Source organism: Hyaena hyaena, unplaced genomic scaffold (assembly GCF_003009895.1).
Source record: "Hyaena hyaena isolate Hyena2069 unplaced genomic scaffold, ASM300989v1 scaffold_112, whole genome shotgun sequence".
Classification (NCBI taxonomy): domain Eukaryota; kingdom Metazoa; phylum Chordata; class Mammalia; order Carnivora; family Hyaenidae; genus Hyaena; species Hyaena hyaena.
This window is the reverse complement of record NW_024080744.1, coordinates 3,122,500-3,136,348: the sequence shown is the minus strand read 5'-3', so window position 1 is coordinate 3,136,348 and position 13,849 is coordinate 3,122,500. Positions and strand designations below refer to the sequence as shown.

Sequence of the window (13,849 nt, the reverse complement as noted above, 5' to 3'; positions counted from 1 at the left end):
TTAAAACCCAACATAAGAAACTGTAATGATTGTCAATATAAAACTCAAAAATGAAAGAGAATATCAATTTTTACTCTATATTTTTATACTACATTTTTTAAATGTTACTTTTTCAATAAAAATGACGTTAAAGTGTGTAGTTTTTGTTGATCTAGTACTTGCATTTGTTTTATAGTACCAAGATTACTAAAAATGGGAAAAAAGGACTTTTTTGGGGGGAGGAAGGAGGACTTCTAATCTCTTTTTCACGGTATCTTTTATTCGATGCATCTTACAGAAGAAATGAATTAAGTGCTCACTTTTTATTTAATGTGATAAACTATATCAGTCCTTTCCTTTACAGTTAATGCTTTTGTTATGGGTTGAATTGGGTCTCCCAAAAAAAAGTATGTTGAAGTCCTATTCCCCAATACCTCAGAATGTGATCTTATTCGGAAATAGGGTTGTTGTATATACAAGTAATTAAGATGAGGCCATAATGGAATCAATAGCGTGAGTTTTTAATTCAGTAAGACTGGTATTCTTATTCAAAGAAGGAAATTTGAATTTTTCTCTTGAAGAGAACTCCATGTGACAACAGAGGCAGAGATCAGAACAATATAGCTGCAAGCTAAGGGGCACCATGGATTGATGGCCATTGCCAAGAACCAGGGAGTGACAAGGAAAGGATCTGAGATGCGGAGTCTCAGAAATCCCCTGACACCTTGATTTTGAAATCCTGAACTCCAGAGCTGTGACGGAATAAATTTCTGTTGTTGAAAGCCACTCAGTTTGTGACCCTTTGGTCCAACAGCCCTAGAAAGCCAATACAGATTTTCATTCTTTGCCCAAGAGATCTTTCCTACTGCCACTATGCAGATACTGCCATATATTTTTTTCCCAAAAGCTTTAAGGTCTGGCCTTTCGTAGTTTGATAGCATAATTCAATTATAATCTAACTTATGTGGGATGTAAGGTAAGGATGAAATTTTATCTTTTACCATAGTAGTAGCTGGTTGTCCAATACTGTCCTTTGGAGAGTCCATTTTCTTCCCTATTGATTATAATTTTTCTTCTATCATATACCAAGCACTTACAGGTCTTTTTCTATGCTAACCTTTTTTCCCCCCATATTGATATAGTTGTCCCACACCATTTGGGTTTTTTACATTGTGGTAAAATATAAAATTTACCATTTGAACCATCCTGAGCGTACAATTCAACAACATTAAGTACATTCACATTGTTGTGCGACCATCAATACTCTACATCTCCAGAATATTTTTATCATCCCAAACTAAAATTTTGTATCCACTAAATAGTAACTCTTCATTCTCCTTCCCCCCAGCCTCTAGTAATCACCATACCGCTTTCTTTCTCTATGAGTTTGACTATTTTAGGTACTTCATGTAAATAGAATTATACAATATTTGCCCTTTTGTGTCTGGCTTATTTCACTTAGCATAATGTCTTCCGAGTTCATCCATATTGAAGTATGTGTCAGAATTCTTTCCTTTTCAAGCCTGAATAATATTGTATTGTGTGTATATACCATATTTTGTTTATTCATTCACCTGTCAATCATATCATCCAGCTTTAATGGTTATTATTTGCCTTACTACAAATCTAGATATCCAATATGTATGTTCACCTTCTTTAGTTCTCGGTTTCAAAATAACATGGTCCACTCTCTCTTTCTCAAAATAAATAAATAAAGTTTAAGAAAGTGGGGCGCCTAGGTGACTCAGTCAGTTAGGCATCAGGTTCTTGATTTTGGCTCAGGACAGGATCTCATGGTTCATGGGTTCAAGCCTCACATCAGGCTTCATGCTGACAGTGTGGAGCCTGATTGGGATTTTCTTTTGCCTTCTCTCTTTCTCTCTGCCCCTCTCCCATTCATGCATGCACATGCACTCTCTCTTTCTCTCTAAAAATAAATAAATAAGCTTTAAAAACACACTAAATAATGTGGTGTATTCTTAGCCCTTACTTTCCCTGTGAATTTAGAAACTGTCTGGAAGTCATACGAATACACACACACACACACACACACACACACACACACAAACATACACACAATCTTTTAGATTTTTTTTGATAGTGTGGAGGAGGCAAAATTTCTCTTCTAACCTTCTTAAGATCTCCAGCTAGGTTTACAAATTAAACTGACATAAGATAGATTAATAGGAGAAAAAGATAAAAGTTTTCATAATTACTATTTTTCTTAAATATATATGGGAACTTTCACAAGAGAAATGAAGACCCAAAGAAGCAATTAGAGTTGAGCACTTATATGAGTTGAACAAAGAGTGGTAAATTGTAAAAACATGACATAGCAAAGGGGTTTTGGCTGGGATAGTTAATTGTGTCGAGAAGTAACTAGAAAGGTAAGGGTTAGTTTAACAAGGTTCTGTTTATGAACCAGGCAGGGGGCTATAAAAGATGAGAGAGCTATAAAGGAGTAAATTTTGTATGCAGGTGAAGTTGACATCAGATCAAATTAGACTGCTATAATTCTACGATGTCAAATATAATCACTATGGTAACCACAAAGAAAATATCTATAGAATATACATAAAACAAAATGAGAAGGCATCAAAACAAGCCACTGTAAAAATTTAACTGAACACAAAGGACATCACTAATGGAGGAAGTAAAGAACAAATGCCATAAGACATACAGAAAACAAATAAATGGTATCATTTAAATATATTGGATTAAACTACCCGATCAAAAGGCATAGATTGAACATGTGAATAGAAACAGCAGTCACCCCAGAAGGAAAACAGCCAATTTAACTGAAGGGAAAAGAGATAAAATGGAATGAAGAAAAGTTGTGAGACTTCTTAGATTTTATAGGATGGGATTGTAGAGTGATTAAGCTGTGAATACACAGTGTTCTCCAAGATAAGAGAAGAAGGACCCCAAAATAATCCAGAGGTCATTAAGGCTGCTGCGTTTGTATTAAAAAGAGGAAATCTATCCCCTGGGCTTCAGCAGACCAGACAACCCCTGCTCCTAGCTATAAGAGTGGTGCTACCCGCAACTATGAGATCAGGGCCACCCAAAGCCATAGATGGCTGACACTTGCCCAACAGAGTGTTGGGTGTGGCTGCCTCCACCTAGATTTCAAAGAATGGACCCAGCCAGAACTGTAGGCATGCAAACCAGATAGAAGACTACAGAGGGGGCAAGGTTAATGCTGAGAGCCCCCTGCTAAGGAAATGCCTAGTGGAGTTATGCCCCCACAACCCCAGACCAGTAGAATCACCAGTGTGCAATTTCACATAAGGAAAGCTGTAGGAATGCAAATCCAGGCCATGAAAGCTGCTATCTGTGCTGCCTCAGAAAAGCCATGGGGGCAAAGATACCTCAATATTCCCAGAAGATGCTATCTTCACCTCACTGGCCCTGGTGGGCAGAGCATCTAATTAGAGATTATTTAAGCCTTAAGATTTGATGTTTGCCCTACTGGGTTTGGACTTACTTGGCCACCTCTTTCTTTCCTATTTCTCCTTTTTGGAATGGGGAGTTTATCCCTTGCCCTGCCCACCATTGTATTTTGGAAGCACATGACTTGCTTTCTTTTGCAGATTCACAGCTGGAGAACAATTTGCCTCAGAATGAATTGTACCTTCAGTCTACTCCATATCTGATTTAGATGGTATTTGTATGAGACTTTGAACTTTAGACTTTTGAATTGCTAGAGATATCAGAATGAGTTAAGTCTTTTAGGACTATTGAGATGGAATGAATGAATTTTGCATACAAGAAAGATATGAATGTTAGGGGACCAGAGGCAGAATGCTATGGTCTTAATGTGTCTTCCAAAAATTCATATGTTGAAACCCTAATGTCCAATGTGACGGTATTCGAAGCTGGGGTCTTTGGGAGGTATTAGGTCATGAAGGCTCCACCTTTATGGATGAGGTTAATGCCCTCAGAAAGAAAGGCCTGAGAGAGCCTCCTTGCCCCTTCTGTCATGTGAGGATGCAATGAGAAGCCTTAGACCCAGAAGAGGGCCTCACACGACCATACTGGCACTTTTATGTTTACATCAAACCTCCAGAACTGTGATAATAAATATCTGTTGTTTCTAAGTGACATTTTGTTGGAGCAGCCTAGATGAACTAAGACACTCTCCAATCAAAAGCCATAGAATGGGTGAATAGATTTAAAAAATAAGATCCAGCGATATGCTGTCTACAAGAGATTAACTTTAGATTGGAAGACACACCTAGACTGAAAATGAAGAAACAAGAATATTTCATGCAAATAGTAACCCCACAAAATCAGGAATGGCTACACTTCCATAACACAAAATAGACTTAAAAAACTGTCTCTAGAGACAAAGAGGGTCATATATAATGCTGAAAGTTCCACTCACCAGGAAGACATAGCCATTATAAATACACACATTCCACATCAGAACGCCTGCATGTAGTATAAGCAAATTCTGACAAATCTGAAGGGAAAATTGACAATGATATAATAATTATAGGGATGGAGTTCAATATCCCATTTACAACAATGGGTAGAACACTGAGGCAGAAAAAGCAATAAGGAAACAATTGACTTAAAGAACATAGTATGTCAAAAGGATCTACCTGATGTATGCAGAACTTTCCAGTCAACAGAACACACATTTTCCAAGATAGATCACATTTGATCACAAAACAAATGTTAACAAACTTTGAAAAATAAAAATTTTTAATGTTTATTTATTTATTTATGTGTGTGTGGGGGGGGGGAGAGAGAGAGAGACAGAGAGAGAGAGAGAGAGCATGAGTGGAGGAGGGGTGGAGAGAGAGAGAGGGAGACAGAGACAGAGAATCTGAAGCAGGCTTTTCATTCTTAGCATGAGTGCCCGGTGTAGGGCTTGGACTCACGAACTGTGAGATCATGACCTGAGCCAAGGTTGGATGCTTAACTGATTGAGCCACTCAGGTGCCCCTAAATTTTGAAAAATTTAAATCATTTCAAGTATCTTCTCCAATCACAATGGAATGAAACTAGAAATCAATAATAGCAAAAAAAAAAAAAAAAGGGAAAACTCACAAATATGTAGAAACTAAACAACACATTCTTGAACAACTACTGAGTTAAAAAGGAAATCAAAAGAAAATTTAAAAAGTACCTTGAGACAAGTGAAAGGTGAAAAGACCACCTCCCAAAACTTATGGGTTGCAGCAAAAGCAGTACTTTAGAGGGAAATTTATATCAATAAACACTAAAAAAGAAAAAAGTTCTCAGACAAACCAACTTTATACTTCAAAGAAATAGGACAAAGAATAAACTAAGCCCAAAGTTAGCAAAAGGAAGGAAATGATAAATAGTAGAGCAAAAATAAATAAAATACAGTATAGAAAAATAATAGAAAAAAACTTCTAAGAGTTGTTTTTTTGAAAAGATAAACAAAATCAACAAACCCTTAGCTAGACTATTTGAAAATAGAGAAGAACTCAAAAATATAAATGCAGAAAATAAAGAGAAAATATTACAATAATGTGTCTGAAGTAAAAAGGATCATTACAGACTATCATGAGCAATCATATGCCAACAAATTGGATAACTTAGAATAAATAAATAGAAACATACAACTTAGTGAAACTGAATCAAGAAAAAAATAAAAAGTCTAAACAGACCAGTAACAAATAAGATCAAATCAGTAATCAAGAACAAAGAAAAACCCAAGATCAGATGACTACAGAGGTCAATTCTACAAAACATTCAAGAAGAATTAATTCTTCAGAGTAATACGTATTCTTCTCAAGCTGTTCCAAAAAATAGAAATGAAAGGAAAGCTTCCAGAATCCTTCTATGAAGCCAGTATTACCTTGATTTCCAAACCAGACAAAGACCCCACTAAAAGGAATTACAGGCCAATATCCCTGAATGAACATGGATGCAAAAATTCTCAACAAGATACTAGCAAATTGAATTCAACAGTATATTAAAAGAATTATTCACCATGATCAAGTAGGATTAATTCCTGTGCTGTAGGACTGGTTCAAAATTCACAAATCAATCACCGTGATACATCACATTAATAGAAGAAAGGACAAGAACCATATGATTCTGCCAATAGATGCAGAAAAAGCATTTAACAAAATATAGCATCCTTTCCTAATAAAAACCCTCAAGAACGTTGGGATAGAAGGAACATACCTTAACAACATAAAAGCCACATATGAAAGTCCCACGGCTAATATCATCCTCAGTGGGAAAAACTGAGAGCTTTCCCTCTAAGATCAGGAGCACAATAGGGATATCCACTAGCATCAGCAATCAGACAGCAAAATGAAATGGGCAAAAGACATGAATAGACACTTTTCCAAAGAAGACATCCAGATGTTCAACATCACTCATTATCAGGGAAATACAAATTAAAACCACATTGAGATACTGCCTCAGACCAGTCACAGTGGCTAAAATTAATAACTCAGGAAGCAACAGATGTTGGCAAGGATGTGGAAAAAAGGGGAACCCTCTTGCACTGTTGGTGGGAATGCAAACTGGTGCAGCTGCTCTGGAAAACAGTATGGAGGTTTCTCAAAAAATTAAAACTAGAACTACCCTATGAGCCAGCAATAGCACTGCTAAGAATTTATCCAAAGGATAAAGGAGTGCTGATTTGTAGAGGCACATGTAACCCAATGTTTATAACAGTGCTATCGACAATAGGAAAATTATGGAAAATCAACTGATGAAGGGATAAAGAAGATCTGAATAGCCAAAGCAAGTTTGAGCAAGAACAACAAATCTGGGGTCATCACATTTCCTAGTTGCAAAATATATTGCAGAACTACGCTAATCAAAAACAGTGTGGCACTGGCATAAAGATAGACAGGACAGTGGATTAAAATTGAGAGTCTAGTAATAAACGCACACATCTTTATCCAATTGATTTTTGACAAGGATGCCAATGCCCTTCACAGAGAAAAAGCATAGTCTCCTCAATAATAATACTAGAACAACTGGATATCCACATGCAAAAGGATGAAGTTGGATTTCTACCTCATGACATATAAAAGAGCCATTCAAAATGGGGACACCTGGGTGGCTCAGTGGATTAAGCATTCAGCTCAGGTCATGATCTCACAGTTCATGAGTTTGAGCCCTGCATCAGGCTCTGGGACGACAGCTCAGAGCCTGGAGCCTGCCTTAGGTTCTCTCTCTTTCTTTTTCAAAAATAAACAAACATTGGTTGGGTTTGAGGTTGGTGTTGAGGAGAATAACTACCATGACTTCCGGTGCTTTGATGAAACCTCAGATGCGAGGCCTTCTGGCCAAGCACCTGCGATTTCATATTGTTGGAGCGTTCGCTGTGTCCCTCGGGGTTGCAGCTTTCTATAAGTTTGCTGTGGCCAAACCAAGAAAGAAGGCATATGCAGATTTCTACAGAAATTATGATTCCCTGAAAGATTTTGAAGAGATGAGGAAGGCTGGTATCTTTCAGAATGCAAAGTGATTTTGGAGTGTAAAGAATTTTTTTGGGTTGAGTTCCATGGAAGTTTGTCACTGACCTGTGTTCCTGAGCTATGAAACATGAATGTTGGGTTATGGAATAATTTCTCTTGATAAATAAACTAACAGATATGGTGGACAGTAAAAACTAACTAAATAAATAAACATTAAACAACATTTTTAATACTATGTATAAAAGCAAACTATTAAACTCTTAAAAAAACATATCAGTAAATTTTCATGACCTTAGATTTGGCAATGGACTTTAGATCTATACTAACATGAGCAACAGCAGAAAAAAAAAAAAATAGAGAAAGTGGACTTAAAACTAAAATCTCTTGGGGCACCTGGGTGGCTCAGTCAGTTAAGCGTCTGACTTTGGCTCAGGTCATGATCTCACGGTTCGTAGGTTCGAGCCCTGCATCTGGCTCTGTGCTGACAGCTAGTTCAGAGCCTGGAGCCTGCTTCAGATTCTGTATCTCTCTCTCTCTCTGACCCTCCCCTGCTCACACTGTCTCTCTCAGAAATAAATAAAAACATTTAAAAAATTTAAAAAAACCTCTTGTACATCAAAGAATATTATCTACAAAGTGACAAGACATCAAGAAAGTAAAAAGCCAGTGTACAGAAAGTGAGAAAATATTTGCAAATCATATATCTGATAAGGGACTTATATCCAGAATATGTAAAGAACTCTTACAATTTAACAACAAAAAGATAAACAACACAATTAAAAACTGGATAAAGGCCAAAACCGCCATGGGGTGTCACTTGTGCTCATTGGGATGATTACTATACAACAACAACGACAACTATAGACAATAACAAACGCTGATGAGGGTGTGGAGAAATCAGCACCATCATACATTGCTTCTGGTAGGGATGTAAAATGGTGCAGCTGCTGTGAAAAACAACTTGGTGGTTCCTCAAAAAGTTAAACGTCGAATTGCCAAATGACCCAGCAATTCCCCTCCCGAGTGTAGCTCCAGGAGAAATGAAAAAGATACTCAAGCAAATGCTCGTACATACATGTTCGCAGCGGCACTACTCACAAAGGAAGAAACAATACAAATATCCATTTTATCCAGGTGAATGAATAAACAAAATGTGGCAAATACATACAATGGGTACTCAGCCACCTATATATTCTTTAGGATGCCTATGTATGAATCTATAATGAAAATCACCGGTATGAAAAGGGGGCATAATTCCAGGGTGAAGGGAGGGGATGTGAGTGTTGAAGGTCTCCAGGATGCATCAAAAGGAGGGTAGTGCTCTGTTACTGAATCTGGATGTGGGTGCACAGCCTTGGTTCTCTTTAGTGTCATGTTTTACATCTTGACCATGTATTACTAATATTTTATAAATTAGATTTTATCTCAGTGGTATTGATAATCATGCCAAAGCAGAGATTTTGGAAGAGACTACACCACTCTTTGGTCCACCAATGTGTTTTTGAAAAAACTTTATTGGGTCTTTGAAATTGCAAAAGAGGGGCGCCTGGGTGGCTCAGTCAGTTAAGTGTCTGACTTCGGCTCAGGTCATGATCACATGGTTTGTGAGTTCGAGCCCCGCATCGGGCTCTGTGCTGACAGCTAGCTCAGAGCCTGGAGCCTGCTTCGGATTCTGCGTCTCCTTCTCTCTCTGATCCTCCCTTGCTCATGCTGTCTCTCTCTGTCAGAAATAAATAAAATATTTAAAAAAATGAAATTGCAAAAGAGATTCATGCTGTTTATGATGAGTGAAATGCAGAAATGTATGCGGAACAAGTTAAAAATCAATGACTCCACCGCTTTCCTCCCTCCATGAAGAATCTAACGTTAAAATGATCTGTGCTTTCACATCTTTCTCCCTTCTCACACAAGTATGTATAACTCATATACCAGCTTTATTAATTTTTTTATACACACACTTGTGTGGATAAAACTCAGCAACTCTTTAACAGTATGTAGACCCCTTGCAACATTCAGATCTAATTGAATTTTTTAGAAAAAATACTGCATAATACCTCAGTGAGTGACTAAATCCTCATTTATTCCACTGTCCTCTTGTTCCTAGTTAATTGCTACAAATAACACTACAATAAACTTTTTTGGCCTTGATTCTTTTTTGGCCCTTGGGTCCTAAATTGGGATTGGTTGCTTTCTTCAACTTTGGCCATAGCTCACACACACAGCAGCAGGAAATGAGAATACACTGTTTCCATGGCTATGTTGAGGGGATGGTAACAGCAGTTCTTCTGGCTTGCCAGCCTGATGGGTGGAAACAGTATCTAATCTGTGTTTCCCACCAACAGTCTTTATTATGGTCAGCAGAGGTGGTGCAGGAGCAGTGCTTCTCTGAGCTCACTGCTCTTCAGTAACTCCTGGGGAGGGTCTAAAACTGCAGGTGCCTGGGCTTCCCCACAGACCTACCAAATCAGAATGTCTGGGAAGGGGCCTGGGATCTTTTTGTAGTTGTGTTTTAATTCCCCCAAGTGATTCTGATATAGCTAACGGGGCACACATCTGACAGAAAATCATGAGCAGAACCTGTCTAGAGTGGAGAAATCCAAGTTTCAAAAGCTGTGATTTATGAATTAAGTACGTATGAAGACAGTGTCCCCAGGGGCACCTGGGTGGCTCAGTTGGTTGAGCATCTGACCTCGGCTCAGGTCATGATCTCTGGTTCATAAGTTCGAGTCCTATATCGGGCTCTGTGCTGACAGCTCAAAGCCTAGAGCCCACTTCAGTTTCTGTGTCTCCCTCTCTCTACCCTCCTCCCCTCTCATAAATAAACATTAAATAATTTTTTTAAAAAGAAAAGAAAATTATGTGCCCAGATAATCATTATGGTTAGAAACTCAAATATTCAATCTACACGCAACATTTTAATTCCATGACTTGTTTAATACAAGGGAGGCCTATGTGTTCCTTTGTCTGCTGTAAAGCCCAAGATACAGGAGGCAGCTATGATGTGGATGTTTTCGAGTAACAATTTTCTGGGCAACTGTGAATCCTTTCCTAGAAGGCACAGACACTGAATGTCTGGGTTTTTTTAATGGACTAAGATCAGAGGTGTTCTGGCCCATTGCTGCTGGACTGTGTCCCATAAAACCTCACTTGAAGAATAGAAAAAAAAACAAACAACCTGTTACTTCAGTTTTTGTTAGTAAAGATCTGGACAGAGCATGGGATTTTTAAAGACAACGACCTTTCAGGAGAGGCCAGCTTAGCTGTTTGAGAGGTTCCTTAACAGGTTTGAGTAGCAAGGGGAGGTCTCGCACCTATCTCCTAGACGGCAGAATGCGGCCACCTTATCGTCACATACCACGAGCAGCCACCAGATGGCGAGGCTCCCTTATTTTCCTCAAAAGGCCGAACTGCTTTGGAAGTGGAAGAGAATAAATGACTTCAATTTCTCTATTTATATGAAACGAAAGTGAAGCGGACAAGGATTCATTGTTTCAGTAGTTATGTCCTAGCTTCCCCGTGTCTCAGACAACATCACCCAGCTTGCGGGGAGATTGCGAGGACGTGCTTCATACGTGGCTAAGCGCTCAGACCCTGCGTGGCAAGTTCTAAGCACTCTTTTTAAAAAATGAAAAGCTGAGATTGAAAAGGCTTCTGGGATTACAACTTCATTTTTTTTAATTTTTTTTAATGTTTTATTTATTTCTAGGAGAGAGAGAGAGACAGCGCGAGCAGGGGAGGGTCAGAGAGAGAGGGAGTCACAGACTCTGAAACAGGCTCCAGGCTCTGAGCTGGCAGTCAGCACAGAGCCCGACGCGGGGCTCGAACCCACGAACCGCGAGATCATGACCTAAGCGAAAGTCGGACGCTTAACCGACTAAGCCACCCAGGCGCCCCAATTACAACTTCATTTTAATTGCTTTCCTGTTGAGTTCCATTTCAGATTTCTGTTTTTTCTCCTGTTTTAAATTGGTATATGGCTGACACACAATGTTACATTAGTTTCAAGCGTGCAACATAGTGATTCCACAAGTCTACACATTATGTCCTGCTCACAAGTGTAGCTACCCATCCGCCAGTATACAACAATAGCACTGACTACATCCTACACGTTGTAACTTTTATTCCCGTGGCTTGTTGGTTTCATAACTGGAAGCCTGTACCTCCCACTCTCCTTCCCCGTCTGGCCCTGCTCCCCTCTGCCAACCATCCGTTTGTCCTTTCGATACCTATTTGCTCTAAAATCCGCTACACAGTCCTATCTAGGTCAAAATTGAAAATCGATGTACAAAACCCCCAAGTTTATAAAACAGATAAATTCAAGAGATTGTAAGAGTACTTTCTTTTTTTTTTTTTTTTTTTTGTAAGAGTACTTTCAAAAGAGATCATCACGGACTTCCTTAGAAAGTATGTTGCCTTTCTGCCTTAAGAATTTGATTCAACTGATTAAATTCAATTTGCCCCTGACTGCTGTGCGAAATGAGATGAAGGATTCCTGAAGATACATTGTGAAGCAGTAAATTGCCTTCTGCATCCTTTGCTTTCCCCTTTTTATAAGTTTTCCCCTTTCCTATTAAGCTCCCCACGCTATCTGCCTGCAGCCCACCCTCTTTTGTGTTCCAATCGTGCCCAGGAGGGGTACCGACACTGGATGAAGATTGGGAGCCCCCTTCCCCTCCGCCAAACCCCAGGAAGCTCATCACAGGCCTACGAAGTGAAAAGTGACCTGAATGTGGTGCTTTTGCACTTGGGCAGCTTTCACTCTAGCGAGATAATAACGTGGAAGAGGAGGAGGAGCCATTTATTGAAGACTTTCTCTATTGTGGATACCCTTTCTGCAGGTTCACTTAATCCCTGCAAAAACCTTAAGATGGAAGGATGGGGATAAGCACCCATTTACATATGAAGAAGCCCGGAACGGAGCTAGTAGTAGGTGAAAGATCCAGGTCTTGACCTTAGGCTTGTCTGATTCCACAGCTAAGCCTTCCCCCTCATTTTTATGCTAATCCCTTCTAGAAGAAGTTTTTCTTAAAGCTAAGAATACGGAGTGAGAGAAATGAGATATTTATATCATTTTGGTCATTAACATTATTCTATTTCACATTAAAAGTATGTGATTATTTTTGTTTCATTCTCCAGAATGTTTCACTGAAGAATCAAAATAATAACAACATACTACATTCTTTTTAATTTTCCATGAGTTGCCACTAAAGGAAATGTAGACAATTTGTCATTCCTTGGGGCATTATAGAGAATGATGATTTTCTGTATTCTTTATACTAATGAGGTAATAATTATCTTTATTATTCTTTGTGACAATGCAATATAAAGTTATAATCACCACATTTTGGGAACTCTAAAACGTGTTCAAACAAAAAGGATAAACAAGAATTTGGCAGATACAGCATTAGAGAAGAGGTTTTTATTTACTTATTTGTTTTAAGTTTTATTTATTGATTTTGAGAGAGAGAGCAAGCATGCATGCATGAGAGAGGCGCAGAGAGAAAGAGGGACAGAGAGAATCCCAAGCAGGCTCCTAGCTGATAGCCCATGGAGCCTGATCCCACGAACCAAACTGTGAGCTCATGACCAGAGTCGAGATCAAGAGTCAGAAGCTGAACTGACTGAGCCACCAGGGAACCTCAGGAGACCTGAGTATTTGAATATGATTCCTGATAGGGGAGCTTGAGATTCTCTCTCTCCCTCTGTCCCTCTGCTCCTCCTTGGTACTCTCTCTCTCAAAATAAATAACTAAACTTAAAAAAATATGATTCCTGGTACAAACCTTAAAGTGATTGATTTGATAGTCTATAATCTAAAGTATATACAAATTTGGATTTGTCCTAAAAGTATAAAACATCCTGGCTTATTCATTAGGCTTGCCTAATATTTTAAAATAATTCCACACCCATACTGTCTTCATAGGTTCCACAAAATCATTTACCAATGGATAGTATATATATATTATCTCAGAGAGATCAATTTGGTACAAGCATCATGCTGTTCCTTCATAACCTGTTAAGACAAGTGCAGGAACCCGATGCGGTCTGCCCAAGGCAACTTATCAGTGAGTGTTCTAGCCGGTGTGGATTCAGCAGCACTTAACAGAAGATCAATTCAATTGGCACCAATAACGTGGAAAGCCTGAGGGAGGGTGACTCCAGGCTTGGTTAAGGCAGTGGCTCATTGCCATCGCTAAGGATCCAGGTTCTCTTCAATCTTCTGTTGCGCTTTGCTCATGATGTTGGCTTTTGCCCACAGGCTTGCAAGAGGGCTGCCAGCAGGTTCAAGACAGTTGTCCCTCGAAAATCACAGGTTTGAACTACATGGGTCCATTTATACATGGATTTTTTTTACTATATAAATACAGTACAGTACTGTAAATGTATTTTCTCTTCCTAATGATACACTTAATAACATTTTCTTTTCTTACTTTATTGTAAGAATACAGT

General features: G+C 38.7%; 1 protein-coding gene across 1 annotated transcript; it reads left to right on the top strand.

Moving 5' to 3' along the window:
• The first annotated feature begins 7,191 nt into the window (after positions 1–7,191).
• LOC120234592 (cytochrome c oxidase subunit 6C-like) lies at positions 7,192–7,535 on the top strand. Its single transcript, XM_039236497.1, has one exon. The coding sequence runs from the start codon at positions 7,223–7,225 to the stop codon at positions 7,448–7,450; it is 228 nt and encodes a 75-aa protein (XP_039092428.1). The 5' UTR covers positions 7,192–7,222; the 3' UTR covers positions 7,451–7,535.
• Positions 7,536–13,849: the final 6,314 nt, after the last annotated feature.

Coding starts and splice junctions, on each gene's coding strand:
- LOC120234592 (XM_039236497.1), top strand. CDS start 7,223: ATGACTTCCGGTGCTTTGATGAAACCTCAGATGCGAGGCCTTCTGGCC.